At 35.1% G+C, this 23287-nt stretch overlaps 2 protein-coding genes across 2 annotated transcripts in view; both read left to right on the top strand.

The window, feature by feature from the left end:
• itgb2 (integrin, beta 2) overlaps positions 1-8121 on the top strand; it is a 10797-nt gene extending 2676 nt beyond the window's left edge. The window contains 14 exon segments of the mRNA XM_083537511.1: positions 212-419; positions 586-756; positions 1756-1997; positions 2454-2612; positions 2734-2829; positions 2931-3020; positions 3185-3319; positions 3552-3606; positions 3609-3735; positions 5807-6039; positions 6120-6336; positions 6623-6828; positions 7333-7499; positions 7640-8121. Coding sequence (XP_083393637.1) covers positions 212-419; positions 586-756; positions 1756-1997; positions 2454-2612; positions 2734-2829; positions 2931-3020; positions 3185-3319; positions 3552-3606; positions 3609-3735; positions 5807-6039; positions 6120-6336; positions 6623-6828; positions 7333-7499; positions 7640-7708 — 2175 coding nt within the window. The 3' untranslated portion in view covers positions 7709-8121.
• Positions 8122-8530: 409 nt separating this feature from the next.
• Positions 8531-21991, top strand: vil1 (villin 1). Its single transcript, XM_083537506.1, has 21 exons — positions 8531-8582; positions 9962-10130; positions 12043-12147; positions 12232-12306; positions 12423-12619; positions 13289-13397; positions 13928-14038; positions 14382-14584; positions 14685-14763; positions 16285-16383; positions 16569-16722; positions 16806-16906; positions 17538-17675; positions 17787-17945; positions 18616-18795; positions 19203-19348; positions 19433-19577; positions 20228-20416; positions 20543-20611; positions 20722-20865; positions 21469-21991. The coding sequence occupies exons 3-21, from the start codon at positions 12067-12069 to the stop codon at positions 21580-21582; spliced, it is 2493 nt and encodes an 830-aa protein (XP_083393632.1). The 5' UTR covers positions 8531-8582; positions 9962-10130; positions 12043-12066; the 3' UTR covers positions 21583-21991.
• The last annotated feature ends 1296 nt before the right edge of the window (positions 21992-23287 follow it).

Genomic DNA, 23287 nt, shown 5'->3' with positions numbered 1-23287 from the left:
ATTGTTGAAAAACCTTTTTCCAATCATGCATATCAGCAAGAACCCAATACCAATCACTTTTTGGAGCAATTCATTTTAGTGCTCAAATTGCAGTTCTCAAAAAAATCTACATGGATAACAGACATTTACCGCTTACTCTGTACTCCATGGGGCTTGCATTAAAATAACAAATATCAACATGTAGATACTGATTTGCTGTTCTTATACACAGAATTTCACCAAGCCTGGAGAGCCAGAAGCAGTACGATGTGACACTTCAAAGAATCTTCAAGAAAGAGGCTGCCCAAATGATAGCCGAATGATAATTAACCCAAAGAGTGCTCTTTACATTCGAACCAACAAACCACTGTCAGGACCACAAAAGACAGAAAATCCAGTTCAGGTGCAGCCACAAGCAATTGAACTCAATTTACGTCCAGGTATGTTACCTTAAAATGATAAATGATAATGACCTCAACCCAAAAGGGTACCCTATGCTAAAACTGACAAATCTAAATATCAGCTGATTATGAGTATTATAGTTAAAGAAAAGAAAACTTGCTTGAGCCATTTTAACCCTAAAATTTAACTTTTTTTTTTTTTCAGGTGAAGCCTTCACATTCAACTTCTCATTTAAAAGGGCAGAGGGCTACCCTGTGGATCTGTACTATCTGATGGATTTGTCCTACTCAATGGGTGATGACTTGAAAAATGTGAAAAACCTGGGAATAGAAATTCTTAAAAAACTACAGCAAATCACTGGAAATGCAAGGATAGGTAAAAAAACATATGATGATGCATAATAGACGACTTTACAGACTTGATGTTGTATTTTCGTTGTTTCTGTGAAAAGTTAGCTGCTGCCTGACACCACCATTGTTAGTGGCGTTACATTGGAGTGTAACAGGAAGATTGTCAGTGATCTCAAACATAAAATGTACTTGTTTTTCTCTTAGCTCCTGAAACAAGCAAGAACTTCATTGGTCATTTACCATTAACTAGCAATGTTAAAGCCACAATAATAAAGTTTACCATAGAAGCAGTGAAGACAGAAGATATTAGAAACAAAATGCAATGCACATTTGTGAAATAGTTACAGCAGTCTATGAGCTGATGAGCCAGCTCTGTCTCACGGCAGTCACAAAAAATATAGTCACGAAGTTTTATCAATTGATTCGTGTTCATAGACACAAATTTCCCTCTTTTTTTTGTTTCACTGATGACGACTTTCTATGTAATGTATTTCAATAGGAAGTATTTTTGGTGTCTCCGCCAAAGTTTTCCTTCCGCTGGATATCACAGACACTGTATTGTTTTTGCCTCGTTTGTTATAGATTTTTTTTATAGATCTTCAAGCACTATTACTCAACATTTAAGCAGGGGATTTTATCCTTGTTTTTAATTGCTTTAAATTTGGTAAGATACTCACTAATATAAAACCATCATCTTTGGTTCCCTCCCAGTCAAAATACAGTAATATATTGACTGTTAATTGACACACACACCTTTATTACAGTATAACCCTAACTCTGGCGTTTCTGTTAGCATTACCCATGATCCTCTGCCTCTGTTGCTATGGAGACAGAGCCAGAAGGAGGCAGTTGTGCTGAGTGACACTAAAAAAGAGGAAAATTAGTGTCCATGAACACAAATTAATAGATTAAATTTTGTGATTATATCACGAAAATCCATGAGACAGTGTTAGATGAGCATTATAGTGTTTAGTGATGTTTTCACCTTAAAATGACTTTTGAATAACCTGATTTATTCATGCAGGCTTTGGCTCGTTTGTCGATAAAACACTTCTTCCATTCACGGACACAGCCGAAGAAAAGTTAAAAAAGCCCTGTCCAGCCAAAGAAAATCAATGCCAGCCAGCATTTGGCTATCAGCATGTCCTCAGTCTGACAAAGGATGAGAAAATCTTTTTTGAAAAAGTATCCTTGCAAAACATATCTGGCAACTTGGACATGCCAGAGGGCAGTCTGGATGCCATCATGCAAGTTGTCACTTGTGTGGTGAGGCTTTATTTATTATTCTTTTTCATGTTACAATATTTCTTCATTCACTTTTGTGTTATGTCACAGAAAACCCCTTGTGACATTTCCTACACACGCACGCACGCACGCACACACACACACACACACACACACACACACACACACACACACACACACACAAACACTCACTACCTACCTTTGAATTTACAACCTACGCTTCTTTTAAAAAAATAATAAATAAATAAATAAATAAATAAACATTACTAATTGTTTCTTTGACTGTTTTTTATTTATGCTAACACGAGTGTGTGAATAAACAAAAATGGCTAATTTGACAGCTTGGCATTAAAGTGTGTTACGTTTTTGCTAATTTTTGGCTGTTTTCCAAAAATCAGCTGCATGATCATTTAGTGGCTTTCCCTACATTGCCTTGTCATATAGTCTTGTAGTACCAACTTTAATTTCCATTCACAGGATAAAATTGGCTGGGGAGACAGCACACGGCTGCTGGTGCTGGCCACTGATGCTGGTTTCCACATGGCAGGTGATGGGAAACTTGCTGGCATCCTCGAACCAAACCAAGAGACTTGTCAGCTGGATATTAACAACAAGTACAGCAAGAGCAACACTTGGGTATGTCTGAAAGCTTCTGAAGTAATATAGTGGAAATAAATGTAAGCATTTGTTGCTACACTGTTTCTTGAACATATTGCCTAAATCAAAATAAGTATCTTGAATAATCTGTCCTTGTCAGGATTACCCATCTGTTGGTCAGATAGCCAGGAAGTTGGAAGAGCAAAACATACAGCCTATATTTGCTGTAACTAAAAATGTATCCCAAATATATGAAGTGAGTATTATTGGATTATAATTGATTCAGATTCATTTAACATTAACCTAATAAAAGATGTTTGTTATAAGGAATATCTTTTGTTATGTTTTCTTCTCAAGGAGCTGAGTAAACTGATTCCTAAATCAGAAGTTGGAGTACTAAGTAATGATTCAAGCAATGTGGTAAATCTAATTGTGGATGCATACAATGTAAGGAAATTTATTTTTACCTTTATATAATATGAGTAATACCTTTTTGTAATAATTATATAACTATGTACACAATGTGCTGGATTTGTGAATGTCATTGTAAATTAAAATTGCAAGTGTTTATCTATTTCTAAACATTGTTTGTGTTTTCATTGTTTTTACAGAAACTCTCCTCAAATATTATTGTGACCCATGATGGACTCCCAGAAGGCATATCAGTAACATTCACATCTAAATGTAAGGGTGGAGAGAGGCCTAGTGATAAAGGGATATGCAACAATGTTAACATCGGACAGGAGGTACCGTAACACACAGCCCACATGCCATTTAATTTTTATCTAAAGCATTTAGTTTTTTAACTTCTACTAAATTGTTTCTAGCTTTAAATGAATTTATATTCTTTATTACCTTCATAGAGATGCCTAATTACCTAATAGTAATATAGCATTGTATATAGTGTATAGTAAATACTGTATTGCCCAATAAAATATAATTGCCCTACCTGTTTAACAATGTCCTTTTTCTTTACAGGTAATTTTCAGTGTAACTGTTAAGGCAGCAAAATGCCTAGATTCAAACTTCAGCATTGTCCTTTGGGGTTCAATGAAAAACTGAAGGTTTCGGTAAAAACACGATGTAATTGTGAATGCGACAATCAGGACATCGTACACGATTTCTGTAATAAAGAAGGAAAAATTGTCTGCGGAACATGCAGGTACCAAAAAACTCCACTTCTGTTCCAAGCTTCTGTTGCTTATTTGTCTTTATTGGTGGTGGTAGTGTCATTGTTGTTGTTGATGTTGTGTCTGCCATTTTGCATTTACAGAAATGCACAGTTAATGTAAATGCAAATTTACATTTACCTAATTTCTATGATTTCTATGATATTCGTTTACTGACACCTAGATAACACAGAACTTGCCCAATTTTTAGGTAAAACACTACCTCCACTGTGCTTGACACATGAGCTTGTATGATTTGGGATCATTGGCCGATCCTTTCATTCTTCACACTTTTAATCACTTTGGTAGAGGATGATCTTGGCTGTCGAATTTTGTGACTTATCTATGTACTTTTTTGTAAATTCGAATCTGGCCTTTGTAGTTTGAAGCGCTGCTCCTTGCTGTAATTTTCACTAACAAGAAAGCTGTAACCTTTGTTTGAGGTAGGCCTAGCAGATCATTAAAGACTAGAAGCTGGCACAGGTACTGAGCAAGGCAGTTCAGTGCTGGTTAGTGTGGATTGAGAAGTCACCATTTACACACTAATAACAATAAGTCAAATAAGGCCTGAGCCAGGAGAGGTCTCTTCAACATTTTCTTGTCCGATCAGTGGTGTCAGAAGCTGCATTAAGGTCAAGCATAACAGGCAAAGAGACAAAAGTCTGATCAGTGGCCAGTAGTAGGTAATTTACCACTTTAACCAAATCTATCTCTGTGCTATAATGAGGCCTAAATATGCCTGATATATTTATTGTTTCAATGTATAAGCATAACCGCTTTGCTACAACCTTTTATAAATGTTTGATTGAATCTGGTTATAGGTTTGTAAAAATATGTAGGTAAAGGATCTAGTAGACATGTCCATTTTGATACAGATATTATTGAAATAATTTCAGTCTCGCAAAGAAGACTGAAACACTTTAGTCAGTTTTGTTATAGATATAGATACAGTTTGATATATATATATATATATACACTGTTATAGACATAGTCCATCTTAAATTTATAGTCTGATGCATGATATTTTCATTTTTATTACTTATAAACTTATACACAATTAATTAATTCATCGCTTTTATATAATGATGATGTGTTGGCTTTGGCGGTGATCTCATTCTTGTTATATAAGAATCTAGGATTCCTTTTGTTATTTTCTATTAGGGTGCAGAGATATGTTGACATATCAGCTTTTAGGAGGCTTTTCTTTTTTGCTTTTTGAAGAACCTCCAATGTAGTTTGACACCATTTATGTTTTAATTGTGTCTCTTTTATTTTACGGTGTTTTGTTTTATTTGTTTGTTAAAACTTGGATGGCTTTTTTGGTTGGTCACAGGCAAAACCAATGGCCCAAAAGAATAGACATCTGCATCTATTAATTATTTTAACAATCAACCTAACAGGGCATACCTGGGCAAGTGACATTTGTCAGTCATATTACTTGTCGTGATATTTCTGGCCATTTGAAAAATTCTAGGGTTCAACCATAAGCTACCATGTTTCTATGTTGCTTAGCACATCTAGATGTAAATATCACTGTTTTATTGTCTCTTATCTTTTGATCTTAGATGTTATTAGCTTTGCTGTTTTGACACTTAGGAAGCTATGAACTCTTAAATGTTTAAGGACCCTGTATGGAACAATTTTAAATTGTACTTTAGCCATGATAGTTTATAATAACTAAACTCCATAATAATGGCTAAAATACAGAATAACTAAATTCAACTTTATATCATGTTTTTAGATGGATGAATTGCTACAGTAATTGGATTATATTCCATGTTTACTACTCCTTTATGCTATTCTCCAACTCTTAAATAAGACTTAACTAGGGGACCTTAAGTTTAACACTAAGCAGAAGCTTCCTAATACATTTTATTATTCACAGGAACTTCATTTGTATACCATAGTGTACCATAATATGTTCATGTGTCAACATTTGATGTGTACACACATTAGATATTCATAAATCTATTATGCCTGTATATCATTATTTATTCATACTGTACAAAATAAATTACACAAAAGGGTTTATATGTGATACTTTATGCTTCTCTCTTGCCATAGCTGCAACCCGAATTTCCTGGGACAGCGGTGTGAATGCAGTGTGCAAAAGAAAGATGAGGTCGCACTGAAGGCTCAATGCCGCAAAGATAACGGGACAGAGTGTGAGGGTCGTGGGGACTGCAAGTGTGGAGTGTGCAAGTGCCACCAAACTGAGGGGGGTCAATCCTACTACGGTCCTCACTGCGAATGTGACGATGAACACTGTGAAAAGTTCCAAAACAAATTGTGTGGAGGTACTGACACAAATATATGCCAAATGAAGTTTCACACACAGCGCTTCAAGCATGCACTCACATTATGGATTTTTTCTCAGGGAACGGGACTTGCAGATGTGGAGAATGTAAATGCAATGATGGCTATGAAGGATCAGCCTGTCAGTGCAAGAAATCCGATGAAAGTTGTGTGACGGGAGAAACTGTGTGCCATGGACGTGGCAAATGTGTGTGTAACCAGTGTGTTTGTGAGAGGGGATACAAGGGGATCAGATGTGACACATGTCCAACTTGCGAGTTGCCCTGCGAAAAGTCAGGGTGAGCTTTCACTTTTTTTGGATAACGCAGGTTATGGTGTTTGTGCTGTATGTAAACTTTTTAATAGAAAATGTAAAGAATGTTGTTGAGAATCTAATCAGTGTTAAAGTATATATTATGGATCTTTGTTCTAAAACGTTAAATCATTCATATTTGTTAATTGTTTAATGTTGGAATAGCAAAACAATATTTGTGACCTGTACTCATCCATGACTTCATTATTGCGATAAATGTTTTATGTATTCATTTCATATGCTTATATTTACACCCTCTTATTAAAAATTAGGAGCTGTGTTGAATGCAAAGCATTTAACAAGGGACCATTGGATAAGAGATGCGATGAACCCTGCAGCCATCTTGAAGTTACAGTAAATGAAAAACTGGCAAAAAGAGATTGCCAAGTCAAGGATGAAGAGGGCTGCCGGATGATCTTCTCAATGACTCCGAAAGACGGATTTGACCGGTATTATGTGAACGTCCTGAAAGACAGAGGTAAAACAAATCAGTAACTCTGACCATGGTTGTAACATTTGTTTTGTTACATTATCCATAAACAAATGCTTTCTGACTCTAAGAATGTATTTTTTCACTAGTGTTTAGATTAGTCTATTAAGCAATATCAACTATACACTGATTTCCAGCACGCTACCATTCATATTTTATTTACAAAAAGATTTAAATCCTAGCAATGAAAAATTTTGTAAATAATGCCTATTATCTTTAATTTTTATTTTTTTTATTGTAAAGCACTATGAACTGAATTTTTCTGTGCTATATAAAGTTTATTTTTCATTTTAAAACAATCCACATTTCTTCAGATTTCCAAATATCAAATTAAATTGATTGCTGTTTTATATTTTTAATGCAGTTTTTTTAAATAACCTCTGATATTCTTTGGAATAACATTAGACATTGCAAAAATATCTTAACTTAACTTTTCTTGTAGAAAAATATACCAGGACTAAATTTTAAGTTTTTGTATTCTCTGTATGCTAGAATGTCCGGAGGGCCCGAATGTTGGACGCATAGTGGGTGGATCTCTTGCCGCTGTGGCTTTGATTGGACTTCTACTCCTCATTCTCATTAAGGCAATATTTTATTTCAAAGACCTCAAAGAGTGGAAGAGGTTTGAAAAGGAAGCACAGCGCCGTCAGTGGGCAAAAGTATGTTCTTATTATTTTGATTGCTGTTATCATAGTTTGATAGTTTGATCATTTTTATCATTATCATCACCACAGGGATCTGAAATAGAGTGGAATATTACCATACTTTTTAATTAGATTCTCTCTCTCTCACTTTCCAGAGTGAAAATCCATTGTTCCAGAAAGCAACAACAACTGTTGCAAATCCAGCATTTACTGGAGACTCTTGAGGTAGTAGGGGACCAGTGGGGGATTTATTTAATTTAAATATAAATGTAAATTAATGGTGCATTACTAAACCAGTACTCAAGCCTGCTCTTCCAGTCCATTTTTTTTTTTTTACATCATCCTCTGTTCTGGTTAATTACCACTGTTACTTTTACACCTGAACTCAGTCATCAGTGTTCCGTAGTCCATGATTGCTTCTCAGGGACTTGGAGATGGATCCTTGAGGGATTGATTTGTGGCTGTGAAATTGTATTTTGCTCTGCTTCTATTACATTCTTAGCAGTTTAATGATTTATTGTGTGTTGATAAAATTACTCTTCGGCATAAATTCTTGTACATTGTTTTTTTTTTGTGTGTGTGTGCTAGTATCGTGTGTGTGTTTCAAATCTAAATAAAACAACAACAAAAAATAAAAGTCAGAATGTCATTAGTTTATTTAAAACATGACATTTCATCTCATTTTAGGTTAAATATTCAATGTTTCCTCTTAGAGCATATTATTGCGTAACTACTGTACATTAGTCTTTAAAAAATAACAGGAAAAGTTAAAAATTTGGAAAATACAAGGTTTAAAATACACTTTATTTAAATATTATCTAAGAGAAAGTAAGTGCTTACTTGGTTATTTGTACATTGGTCATCTGCATCTCAGTGCAAATAACAGTCATGAAGATAATGAGTAAATTATGTAATGAAAGGGAAGAGGGTCTCTGAGGCACCAGTGGCTAAAGCTCAACAATGAGCCCTGCCCTAGCAGTCCTCCACGGTGGAACTAGTTAATGAATCGGAGGCACGGTGGTGTACTGAAGTTTGAAGTTCACAAACGGAGTGGAACAAGTTGAGAATCTGCTGCCAAGAAGACAATCACAGAAGCAGGTAGGAAAGTTATACTCATATCATATTAAAGAATTGTAAGGTAGAAAAAATTTATTTGTATTTTTTATAAAATCAACAATTCGGTTAATTCTCTAGAACAACACAGGAGGTCCATGTTGGTGTGATTAGTTACCAGATTGTAATCATTATAACTTTGTGTGTGTGTGTGTGTGTGTGTGTGTGTGTGTGTGTGTGTGTGTGTGTGTGTGTGTGTGTGGAGTAAGGGCAGAGGTTGCTTGCTTGTTATAAATGAGAAAAGGTACTAGCAATATGTTTTTCCAAAGCACCTCTCGTAAACAGCATCATTCACAAGGGATCCGGGGTTGTCATGTTCATGTTGCTGCATGAGTTGCACAGAACAAAAGCTGAGGCAAACACAGTGCATCACTGTGCATCTCATAAACACGCAACCAGCTCATTTAAGATTCACTTTTTTCCCATCTAAAGCCTGGAACACTCAAAAACAGTTTTTGAACTGTAAATCTGATTTACAGTCGAAGAATTATAAATTCTTAAGGTTAAGGAAAATGCATGTTTTTGCTGCAAACTTTGTCAAATTGGAATTGTAAGAATTCTGATATCACATCATCACATGCAAGTTTGGCCAAGCATTTTATGCATCCAATTATATTCGTGCTTTGGTTTTGTGTGACAGTAATGCTAAACAGAATGTAATACCTGTATAACATGAAATGTATTCCAACACATCATAGTTTATACATAATATGAGGATGTATTTGTATTGTATTGTAACATAAACAGTCTACCACAATGGCTTAGGACTGCAATTTGCATGAATACTTCTGCATTTAAGGACCCAAATTGCAATTGATGGAACCATTATGAATGGACATTTGGTGACATTCAGATGAGGATGGTTTCCCTTTTTAGTCTGGTTATCCGTTTGAGTCTGGTTTCCCCTTTGAGGCTGGTTCCTCTCAGGATTTTTTCCTCATACCATCTCAGGGAGCTTTTCCTTGCCAATATTGCCACTGGCTTGCTCATTAGGGATAAACCTAGAGGGGATACATTTTTAGGCAAGTTATAGGCAATAGCATATGAACTCATATTTTATAACACATTTATCTCTGTAAAGCTGCTTTGGGAAGTTGTCCATTTTTAGAACGCTATTAAAAAAAAACAGAATTGAATATATTTTATGAAGACCTGCACAACTTGATAGAAATACCTTATTAATGCTTAGGTGGCATCTAAAAACCAAGACAGCACAGCTAATATTTAACTCAACATCAAATTCTGGCTCTATCCTGGATATATACTGCTAATTGCACTTACTGACATTGAGGCTTCTAGCTAATGCCTGCCAATAGATACATACATACCCACACCCACACACATTTATACACACCTGTATGCAGATCCGTGACACTCACCATAAAAGGCAACCATCACCCTGAGTGGCTGGAAAAAGACAACCAGCCTGAGAGGCAAAGTGCAGGGGCTGTAAAGTAGGGAGTGAGCAGTACAACCACTCTGATGCCATCTGTTCATTCCTGTAACCCTTCTCTGCTGTGTCTTTCTTTCTAGGTAAGTGTTTCTCTGCAGGTGAGTCCGCTTATTTGGTGCTCATCTAAATCTAGAAATTCCATTTCTAATAGTTTCCAGTTAACTTAATGATCATTCAAATCAGCTATAGATACATGCATTACTATTGGATCCTAATGCATTCCAAATGACTGAAGTACTTATACTGCATGCGAATTCAGTCCATAGAAAAGTAAAGTAGTGTTAGAAGTTCACATTACACATAGCTCATACACATATCAATTGCTCAATAATTACACTATGTGAAGCTAACATTAATAAAAAAAAATTACTCAGAATTCTATTTAGTGCTGATTATGCTGAGCGCTGTGCTGAAATTCTTTTATTAGTCTCCATTTTGAAACTGTCAGTACTACCATCTTTTGAATGCCATTTTTTAAGGGTGTGGTTATGCTACAGTTGTTACAAGGTCAACAGAAATTGACAAGCAAGGAACAGATAAGATCTAATATCTTACTCTTGCACATGTGGCCTTGGATATATATATATATATATATATATATATATATATATATATATCTCAGCCCACTAATGAGTCATGGCAGCCCAGGTAGTATAGTCGTAGGGCAATTAAACCATAAACATTATCATAACCCTAAAGCCAAACATGATATATTATGCAAGAAGTAAAAGATTACATTTTTACTTCTTTTTTATAGATTTCTTTTTATAGATTTATCTAGACAGATATCTCTTGAGACCTGTCGAACATTGTAAGAGAAGTTTTACATAGGTCTATTAGTCAGTGGGAAAGTAGACTTATTCAAACTCAAAGATTATCAACTCGGCTGTCTCAACTGTTCTATCGACAAAAAGAGACCGATGTGGCAGCATTGTTTGTGGATTGGCTATTGTTAGTGGTTTTGATGCCTGAGGGTAGGTGAATGTGAAACTGAACAAGAGAGATGCAATTAAATTATTTAATTCTAAATATATAAGCCACAGCATATTAAAACAGCTGGGTTATGTTTGCACTCACAAGAGATGTGCTAAATAAACACTGTCATAACAGTTTACAGCTTTCAGCTTATCATCAACCTTACTTCCTGTGAAAGATGTTCACAAACAGTAACTTATTCCCTGTGATTTTTTTTAATAGCGCCACATTACAAAAACTATATATATATATATATATATATATATATATATATATATATATATATATATATATATATATATATATATATATATATATAAATATTTACACATCTTATATTCAATAGTAATCATAATTAAAAAGAAAAGAAGCTGCACATGTGCAATCGCAAAAATGCAGAAGTTTAAGAGGGTGTTTCTACTACAGCTAAGAATCACATTATTTTTGTGCATATGACTAACAAAAGAGTAACTCTGCTGTAATTTGGAAAGAAAAATTATGAAATCGAATTTGCCCAATAGATTTCAAGAACGGACTTTGAAGATTAATGTTGAATATGATAGTCATTTTTTATTTCTGAATTTGTGCCAATTTTGACATTTGCTGTTGTAGATCATCTCAAATGGCGACACAAAATATTGGAACTTCCCACAAACTGAAGCTGTTGAAGTGTCTAAGTGACTTTCAACAACTGGAGCAAGCATGCTACAAACAGTTATAGACAAAAATGCTACTAATTCAAAATGAATCAAACTCCAAGATTAATGTTAGTAATTACTTGGCTCACTGAAATGGCAATGAATAAGTTATTTCTATCCAAGTGGCATTCTTCACTCAATGTTTCAGTTACCACTTCCAGAATAGTGGATCCGGAGCCTTTCTTGAGATCACTGGGTGCAAGGCAGAAAAAACTGATACACTAGTCTGATTATCATATTTTGTAAACGTTCTATTTCCATTACAAAAAAAAATAATTGTGATCTTATCATTGTTATATTTTCTCATCTCCTATCACAGGTGCCTGATTCTGCATGTGGCATCATGCCCCAAGTCCAAGTAACGACCGAAGTTAATAAAGTCCTCAATAAAACTACACCAGGACTGCAGATATGGAGAGTGGAGGTGAGGTTTTAGCAAATATGTCCACTTAGTTATTTGATTTAAAATTTTTAGTTCAAAAACCATGTCTCTGTTTTACATGGACAGAAAATGGAACTGGTTCCTTGTCCTCCCAAAACATATGGACAGTTTTATGAAGGAGACAGCTATTTAATACTACATGTATGTATTCCTGCAAGATATCAGTCAAATAATTAATATATTTAAACACTAAATTAAAAAAAAATAATAAAATGAATGTCAGTGGGCTGACTGTGACATGTTTTCAATGTTTTCAGACACAAAAGACCAGTAACACATTCACCTATGACATTCACTACTGGGTGGGCAAGGAGACCTCTGTGGATGAGCAGGGTGCCGCCGCCATTTACACTACCATGATGGATGAACACCTGGGGGGTGTCGCAGTGCAACATCGGGAGACCCAGGGTTATGAGAGCTCCACCTTCCGAGGCTATTTCAAACAAGGAATCATGTAAAGTCGTCCACTAATTAATGTATTTTCATTTTACATGTATTCACTAGGCAGGTGCTCTCATATATGCAAGAAACTAAAAGACTTTACAAGAGCTAAAGCGGCTTAGGTACATTGTGAGCATGCTTAGAGTTTTAAAAAAATTAAAATATAATAATTGGGTGTGTAGTTCTGCATCTTTACAAACAAAATAACATACAGAAGAAACAGAGCATTTGAATGAATATTAGTAAGTTGTAGTAATCGAATCAGGAAATGACTAAATATTGCGACATTGTTTTGGTTAGAATTGCCATAGTCTGGTAAGCAATAACCTTCAGAACTCTGCAGGATATACAGTAGCAGCTGATGAATTGGGATTGGAGGAATTGGCCTCACTACTGCTGGTGACTCAAGCATCTAGCAATACCTGCTATTTTGTCAAAGCTTTCAAGAGTTTCACGATTTTTTACTTAATTCACACAGTTTAGAATGAGAGAACAAGTTGTTGATCATCAAGCTTTTTCTGAAAACAGTCGGGGGGGAGAGGCATAATTTGTTTTGCTTACTTTTTCAAGAAGCAGTTTTCTATGTCATGATAACTATAAGTCAAGTCGGCCACAGTAAACATTTACTTCTGTTTAAAACAAAAATGACCACATTACATCCTTTACATCCTCTTTCCCACAGTTATAAGAAGGGTGGAGTAGCTTCGGGGATGAAGCAAGTAGAAACCAACACGTACAATGTCCGCAGATTACTGCATGTGAAGGGCAAGAAAAATGTTGTTGCAGGGGAGGTAAGAGTTTCACACATATATTGACACAGGAAGCCAAAAGTTCATGTGGTGTCACCAGATAAATAAAACTTCTGGTACATCAGTAGAGCTTCTTCTATTCAGACTTATAAATTGTTTGAGAAAAAAAAATTGACCTTGACCAACTGTAAGATACATAAACAACAAGGAAATTCCATGAGCTTATGATCTTATATTGTACAAATAAATAATTGTATGAATGAATAAATAAAAAGGATCATTTAACATATGCTGTATTTAAATAGACACATATGAGAAAAATATGCTATTAGTGAAATTGTATATGCAGAAAGATTTTCTAGTAAATGCCATTTGCTATTTTAAAACACAATTTTAAGTAATATTCATATATGTGGAAGAAAAGTCCAGAAACAAAAGTGACTTTTAAAATAAGAAAGACAATCTATGAAAAAAGAATGAATGCAAAAGATATGCACGTACATATATTTTATACTTTATTTAATCCAATAGTAAAAAAAAAAGTTAAATTAAATGTTTTGCTCTGTGTTTAGGTGGATATGAGCTGGAACAGCTTTAATAAAGGTGATGTGTTCCTACTGGATCTTGGGAATCTCATTATTCAATGGAATGGCCCGGATAGCAATCGGATGGAGAGGCTAAGGGTAAACATTTACTGTTCGTTCAACAAGCAAAATATGTATTAGCTATATATAGCTATATAATATTTTTTTCATAATATACACTTACTAGTCCTTAGCCCTGTGTTTTCTGTGATGTAGCTCTATGTTGTTTTATGTAGCACCAGATTCAGGAGGAACATTGTTTAATTTTACTGTGTACTGCATCAGCTATATATGGTTGAAATGACAATAAAAGCTTCTTGACTTGACATGATATGGTCATTTTGAACAGTATAAACAGAAATAATATTAAATGCTTCAACGTAAAGCCTTTTTAATCTCTGGTACAACAGTGCTAGATAATTAACTACTTTTATCTATCTAGGGAATGAATTTGGCGAAAGATGTCCGTGACCGAGAGAGAGGCGGTCGAGCACAGGTCACAGTGGTAGAAGGAGATAATGAAAACGCTTCTGAGGAAGCCATGAAACTGATGAAGCAAGCTTTGGGTGAAAAAGGGAACATTAAAGAAGCTATTGTGGATGAGGTGGTGAATGAAAAAATGAAGTCCAGTATCAAACTATTTCAGTAAGAGCCATAAAATTGCACTTTGCATTATTCCCGATTATAAAGGAATTATTAATGCCTTTACTACATGAACACTCAAATGTCTTTTTGTTTTGGCCAGCATTTCAGATGCTGAAGGTAATCTGGTGGTACAAGAAGTGGCGGTGAAGCCACTAACACAAGACTTGCTAAATCCTGAGGTAAGAAAAGCTCTCACATTAGGGGCATTATATAAAGTGCATTCAACTGGTAAAAGAAAATTAGATACATGGAGCTACAGTATATGCACAGAAAAGTAAGTCAAAAGTCAAAATGTATCATTTGAACAGTGTATCAAGACACATAGATTAAAATGCTTAATCATGTGGACATATACTTTAAGGTCAAATAATACGATATATATTTTTTTATAATAATTAAAATAAGTACACTAAGAACAAAATACAATACATTAAACTGTCAGACCCAAAAATTATGCTGTATTTAAAAAGCCCCAAAAAAATTATAATATACTATATAACACCTGAATGTCAAAGCAAGAATTGAGGGATTATTCAATGCCGCATTCTATGCATGTTGCTAATGCTCTATTTTGGTGCAGGTACAAGAAAAACACAATGGTATATGGCAATGTCACATAACTAATATGCTGTGCTTTGTCCTCTTTTTGATTTCTGTGGTTAAAAATTAAGGTTCCTGCACTGGCATAACTGGAGCAAGAACAGCAGGTTTTTTAAAATCACTCTGGTTTCTCTTAGAGCAGATAGAAGAACAAAATTGTATGTGAATAAGTTCACGCTGTGAAAGTACTGTATCCTTTATATAATCTGATTATGCACCTTACCTATTTTTCTCTTGTCAATATAAACGTTTACTCAAGTAGAAAATATAAATATCAATTATCAGTTTTGACTAAAGGTTTAAGGTTTTTAATTTAAAATTTTGTATTTTTTTTTTTCCATATTAAGTAGTCCTGCCTTTTGCGCCTTACTTTTTTTTTCTTATGCAATGGAAAATGAGAAAGGTATGATGCAATTTCAAGTGTTAAAGACAAATGACAGCTTTTTGTGTTTTTGAAGAAAAACCAGAATGAGAGCATTTATTTGGTGCAGTTTTTGTTTTTTATGCATTGCGTAAATGCATAAATGCATTTTATACACTGTACTTCACCAGTTTAGAGAGATGGAACAACCCTGTGCAAAGGCCATGCTGATATAAACGCTGCATAAAAGTTAAACCCTGTGAGCATGCACATGCATTGGCTAGAGATCCAGGTGTCATAAAGTAATGAGGAGAAAGATAAGACGCCCTTATCAATCAATGACACGATCAATATAAAGTAACAAAATATAAATGTCTCACAAGGCAGTGCTAACACAGTGCAGTGTTCAGGAATTGAAACTAATTTACTTCTCTTAAAATGTGTGGTCAGCTGTAAAAAAAAAAAGCTTTGCAAATTAAGAAATGAGACAAGGAAGCAAAACTAGGTTTAAGGAATATGCACTTTTGCTTAAAAACTTGTGTATTTTCTTACAAGTGTAGGATCAATGTAAATGTTGCAAATAGTACCGTAAAAATGTTGTACATTTATATTTTGCTCATAAGAGATCCGCATACTGACATAATAATAGATAAGCACCTGCCACCCATGGAAATATTGAGTATGAGTAATGTCCCTGATTACTAAAATCAGATTATATTGCATCTAATCCCTTTGACAGGACTGCTACTTGCTGGATCAGGGTGGAATACGAATCTTTATCTGGAAGGGCCGGAAGGCCTCCAAAACGGAGAGGTCAGAGGCACTAGGGAAAGCTGAGGTAAGAGATATATCTCAGTATCATGCCCTTAAAAGGGATTAACCTTTCAGTACTTTGTATCTAATGAGCGAGTTTTTCAGTTCTGCAAATGTATTTTAAATCTTTGAAACAAACTGCAAATACACAATCTCTCAATTTGCAAAAGCACATATAGTATTTTCTAACATCTCACTTTATACATTCAGGCATACAAAAAGGCCAAAGGTTATCCTCCCTCTACCTATGTGGAAACAGTAAATGATGGCTCAGAGTCCTCTGTGTTCAAGCAGCTCTTCCAGAAATGGACAGTGAAGGGTCAAACTACTGGACTGGGCACAACACATACTGTAGGCAAAATAGGTAAGCACAGGTTAACTGTTTATTAGATAGTGGATCCTAGTGTACAAATATAACCATATGTTTGTTTTGTTTTTTCTGTGTAGCCAAGGTTGAACAGATAAAGTTTGATGCCACATCAATGCATGCCAGACCTGATATTGCAGCTCAGCAAAAAATGGTGGATGATGGTTCTGGTGAAGCCGAGGTTTGTAACCGCTGAAAAAATATATATAAATACTACCTCACCCAACATCTAAATACAAAAGTATTTACAAAATGTTGAAAACTAATATGTGGCTACTGTACATAAATCCAGACTGTGACATAATTTTTTTTGTGTATCATATTGCACATTATAGACAAGTTTGTGGACGCCTGTTCATAAAATTTGTATGTTAATTTTGAATATCCCCTTCCACATTCAGTCCACCTTTGCTGTTATAATAACTTGGAAAGATGTTTTGCTAGATTTCTAAAGTGTATTTGTGAAGATTTGTGCTCATTCAGCAACAACGATATTAGTAAAGTCAGGTACTGGTGTAGGATCATGTTTACAATAAGATTTACCTTTGCAATAATTAATGGTTCCATTAAGTATGAATGTTAATTTTAATGCATCCATAAAGTATATATTCATGTTTTGACTTTTAGTTTGCAGTTGTAACCTCTAGCTGTTGTCATGAATGCTTCAAAATATCACAATAAGTGTCTTCTTACTCATTAGCACATACGTGTCATGTGCTATTTGCAGAAGTGGAAGTGAACATTTATTTAGAAGTGTTAAGAAATCAGCCCAGAAGCAGTTTTAACAAGAAGATGTCATTTTTGTCTTCCAGGTTTGGAGAATACAGGATAATGAACTAGTCCCTGTGGAGAGAAAGTGGCTGGGGCATTTCTATGGTGGTGACTGCTACCTTATCCTTTACAAATATGAAGTCAACAACAAAATACACTACATTCTTTACATTTGGCAAGTATGTGCATATGTTATCATATACTTGACACAGTGCAATGTATTCACAATTATTGGTCAGTCATATTTGTACAGACTGTTTTCATACCGTATCTTTTATCATTTGTTCAAGGGTCGTCATGCAAGCACAGCAGAACTGACAGCATCTGCATATCAAGCAGTCATCCTAGACCAAAAATATAATGGGGAACCAGTGCAAGTTCGAGTGCCTATGGGGAAGGAACCCATGCACCTTATGGCCATTTTCAAGGGCAAGATGGTCATTTATGAGGTGGGCATGAGCACTGAATAGCCATTTAGGGGGTTTCAGAATGACTTATTACACCTCAGCACTTCTTCAAGTGCGGTTGAGAGGATTGCAGAACCCATTGCAGGCTTCACAGAATGTAAATGGAACATCACCTCTATTTTCTAACTTGTGATTTAAAAAATATAATATATTATTAAAATATTATTTGGGCTTTACTGTATTAGTTACCCAACTCAGCCTTGCTACTCCTATCCGCATTTGCTTTAAAACCTATATATTCTACTAATTTTAATAGCATCCGTGCTGACATACTGAATAACACTACAACTGTGATTTAACAGTAGGCACAAGGCTGCATTCCAAGTGCCGATATTCAATTAATTGTTTAAAGTTAAGTTGTATTAAACTGTATAAAGATCATTAAATGTATCATCAAATTCTAGCAAAGTTAAAGCTGGCAAAAATGTGTATCCTCGGATTTGAAAAGGCAAATCAACATCAGCACTTTCTGTTATTTAATGTGACAAATAATTAAGATTCCTCCAGTTTCAGATTTAGATATTTTATATATCTATTTGTATACTTTATATTTATATAAATATTTGTCTGTGTATTCTATATATCTGACAACAATCTGGCCTACATACAAAACTGTCATCTTAACTTCCTCATACTCTCTATTGATTTGTAGGAAGGCAGTTCCAAAGACAACTCTTCTTATGATCCATCAGGACCAAGACTGTTCCACGTCTATGGTTCAAATGAGTTAAACACTCGTGCAGTTCAGGTGTCTGCTCGCTCGTCCTTACTCAACTCCAATGACGTGTTTGTACTTAGTACCCCCAACTGTTGCTATCTTTGGTACGGAAAGGTGAGTATCAATGCCAATTCTGTTTTAATTAAAACATAATATGATCAGCAATAAGGTTGGAATGCATTACTTCTAACACTAAGGAACATACAATTTAGAAAATTAAGTGTAAAAAACAACTTTCCATTAAGAGAAACCCAGATTCCATTTGTTTGAAATAAAAAAGGTACCATCTGCATTTTCTTTATAGTCAAGCATATACTGTTTGTTTCTCACAGGTTTAGCATTTGATTGCCAAATTTGTTCTTAAGTGTGAATGAATGTTTGAGAGTGCCATTCCATCCAAGGCATATGCTACTTTGTGCCTGTTGTTCCCAGAATATATTCCACAGTGTTGAATGTTACACACAAAAGACTCACAAAAACTGAATGTTAAAAGTATAATCATTTGTTCTCTTTTCCTATAGGGTTGCAGTGGGGATGAAAGAGAGATGGGTAAAACTCTGGCAGACATCATTTCTAAGAGAGAGAAGCTTGTCATAGCAGAAGGTCAAGAACCTGCTGATTTCTGGTTAAACCTTGGTGGAAAGTCCCAGTATGCCAATAACAAAAGGTGAAATGACATAAAATAGTAAATACCTCAATTCATAAAATCTGACAATTTATTTTACGGTCAAGTTTCTCTTCTCATGACTAGACTGCAGGAGGAAAACAGTCAAATTACTCCATGCCTCTTTGAGTGCTCCAATCAGACTGGTAGATTTATCGCAACTGAGATTACAAACTTCGATCAGACAGACTTGGATGAGGATGACATTATGCTGCTAGACATCTGGGACCAGGTTAGTGGTCTTGCTCCTTTTTTAGCAGAAGATATATATACTCTTGTGTAGATTTAAATTTTCTGGATTTCCAAATATATTAAACCTATGTAGACTGCAGCCTATTCAGCAGCACCACTTTATATAAGCTCAAGGCATACATTGGTAGTGATAGATTTAAAAAAGCATGACAGTAGTCATTTTTTATCAAAAGTAAATTCAGCTGAAAGCTTGGTGTGCAACTGTGTATTCATTTTTTATCTGCAAATTAAGCAAAACTTGAATATAGCTTTTAATTATTTTTACATAGAATTACAATAATCGAAAAATCTAATAATAATAATAACAATAATAATAATAATAAACTTACGAGAAAAATAAATCAAGGACCGTGACGTCAGAGCGACGTGGGGCCGCCTTCCCGTGGGCTCACCACCTGCAGGAGGGACCGTAAGGGACCGGTGCTGAGAGGATTGGGCAGAAGTCGAAGGCGGGGGCCTTGACAGCCCGATCCCCGGACACTGAGAAGTGTCCGGGGAATCTGCTAAGACTGCTGCCCCCGCGACCCAAATTACGGATAAGCGGGAGAAGATGAAATGAAAAAAAAAAAAATGAAATAATAATAAACTGTGCCATCAAGCAGTAACTGAAAGCACTTCTCCATTGATCAGATATTCTTGTGGATTGGAAAAGGAGCCAATGAAATAGAGAAGAAGGAAGCTGTGATTACAGCACAAGAATACCTGAAAAGCCATCCTGCTGGACGTGACCCAGACACACCAATCCTAGTGGTCAAGCAGGGGTTCGAGCCACCTACCTTCACTGGATGGTTCTTTGCCTGGGACCCTCACATGTGGAGCGTATGCACATTTGAATAAGTTTAACACTTGCTAAGATCACTGTTCATTTTGCTTTACATGATGTAAGAGTTGAAATCCCCAAAGCAGTAATAATCACAAACTTAGATTATTACTCTCCTTTCTCAGGGTGGGAAGTCCTATGAGGAACTGAAGTCTGAGCTTGGAGATGCAACAGACATCATCAAGATCACAGTGGTGGGTTGTAATCTAATGGTATTTATATATATATATATATATATATATATAGTTTTGCTAGTAGCTTGTGCTGGTGGCCAACAACCACTGACCATGTGTTGTAAATTTAGGACCTGACCAACAATTACACCAACTCAAATAATACTGGAAAAGTCCCATTGTCCCCCACTATACTGCCAAAACATCCTGCAGAAAAGATAGTGAACTGCCCAGCAGAGAATCTGCCTGAAGGTGTCGACCCTGCCAGAAGAGAGGTATTTGCATCAAGTACCCATAACTGAATAAATATCCTACTGCTTTATTCACATAACACACAAAACTGTTATTTGAGTAATAAAACACAAGAAAAAAAATCATGTAACCTAATGCACTACCCCCAGTGTTTTTTGTCCTATAAAAGCATGCCTGGAAATATTTTATTCAAAGAAAACATTTTATTTCTTATTTTATGATCAACACATGATAAATTGATTTATTATTTTTTTTTACAACTTGTGCACAAGTTACGATACAAGGCAACAAAATGAATGTAGCATCTAACCTGAAGTTTGTTGATAGCCGTGCAAAATATTTACATATGTACAGGTTGATATGAATAAATAATGATAAATTATTAAATGATATTAATATAAATAAACAGTACACAGAAAGGGGGTTATATACAATGAGTACAATGGTCTAATGAATGAGATATTGTATACAGTGTTTATGCAAATTTTGAATGCATATGTGCAAAATTATATGGAGTGCAAAAAAAGGAGGCTATTACATATATATTATATATATATTATATGTGCAATGGTTAGATTAGTGCTATCTTGGACTATGACATGGACTCAAATTTCCTTTGTCCTCAGGATTATCTCTCAGAAGAAGACTTCCTTTTAGTCTTGGGCGTTTCACCGATGGATTTCTATTGCATGCCCATGTGGAAACAGCAGAACCTAAAGAAACAGAAGGGCCTGTTTTAATAGCGACAACAGGAATCCTTCATCCTTATAAATGTCCAATTGGAAGGGCAATGACATTAGATGACAGTAAAGATGACTGCCCTATTGTGAAATTATAAATCTGTTTGTTTACATACATTTTATGCTAAGTGTCTTATATCAAATTAAGTAACTTAAGTCCATTTCTTTTCTGAAATACATCGAATCGGTACTAGAGTACTAGAAAGTGATTAAACGGGCAATACAAGTTAAATTCTTTGGTTGATAGGCAGCTTTTTCACAGTACTGTTTTCTTACAGTGACAAATTTGAGTTGGAACTAAAAATGACTCAGCAGTTTTATTTTAGTCCCTTGCAGTGTTCAAGGAGCCTACGGATATCACTGTAATAATTCTTATGCCAAATAAACATTTAATATACTCCGAAGGAAATCATTGTTACCTGTTGTGTTGTTTCCATACACTTGCCAGTGGAAAAATAATATTAATAATATATTTAAAACTCTATGAATTGAATTAAACATTCTCATGCCAATTATTATTCCCTACAGTGCTTCTTTACAACATTCCATAGTTATTTCCTTCCTTCCTTTCACAGTTACACCTCCTCATATTTGAAATAATGTATTCCTGACCGTCTTTAGTATTAGTCTCAAATTTGGCTGGAATTAAAAACCCACACAGGTCAATTATATGCTTTATTCTTTGCTTAGTGTAATTAGTTTTGTCATATTCTAAAACAATACATGCAAACATATGCAGTGTTCATAAAGGGTAAAATAACATACTGGCAAAATACATATTCATAAGCATGAGAACCATGCATGGCCGCAGGAAGTGGGGGTGCTGGGGGTGCTGCAGCACCCCCTATTGGCGAGAGAGAGATTTTTTTTAAATGTAGGCCTATTAAAAATATTTTGCACAATTTATAAATTCCTTATGAATATTTTAGGAAATGATTTTGACACACGTAGGCTATTAAGTGTATTTTGGATTTTAATTTAATTATTTTGATTATTTTAATTATATTGATTTTTTAAGTTAATTTGTAAAGCGCGTTTCACACGCGCGGGTGATTTTAGTTTGGCTTTCTCTGGCAGCGCGCAAACATAGCCTAAATGCCTTGCCCTTGTGGTAGATAAAATTAGCTCTTCGTACCTTTTACAACAACATGAAGATATCAGAAAAAGAGATCGGTGGTCTCTTTCCTGCTCGTGTTCCACATCCCTCTCAAAGCGCAGAGCGGGAGGCTATAACGCGTCTTTGTGTGGAAATATAAAACTGTTGTTTTTTTTTATGTTTTTTTTTTTAATGGATTCAACTTTATTATATTATGTAAGTTACCAGTATTTACTGATATTTATTTCAATGCTTTACAGGCTTTAGTGTGTTGTTTCTTTGGGGTTTTTTTTATTATTATTATTTCAAAACAACCCCCCAACCACCGCAACACCGCCGGTATTTGGTCCACTACCACCGCGGTGGTAAAAAAAAAAAAAAAAAAACTGCCATCGTCACAGCCCTATGTTATTTTTTTTTTTATGTATTCTAAATAGGCCCATAGGTTTTTTTTGTCAAAAAAAATAAAAATAAAAATTTTTACAGCACCCCCTGTTCAAAATTACTTCCAGCGGCCCTGGAACCATGTCCTTGTTATAATGTGCCAGAACAAAAAGTAAATTAAAGCCCATGAGCCCTGATGTCAACAGCGTATTGCAGTTTAATTTT

This window comes from Silurus aristotelis (assembly GCF_946808225.1).
Source record: "Silurus aristotelis genome assembly, chromosome: 3".
In the NCBI taxonomy this organism is placed as follows: domain Eukaryota; kingdom Metazoa; phylum Chordata; class Actinopteri; order Siluriformes; family Siluridae; genus Silurus; species Silurus aristotelis.
This window is presented reverse-complemented; position numbering and strand designations above follow the sequence as displayed.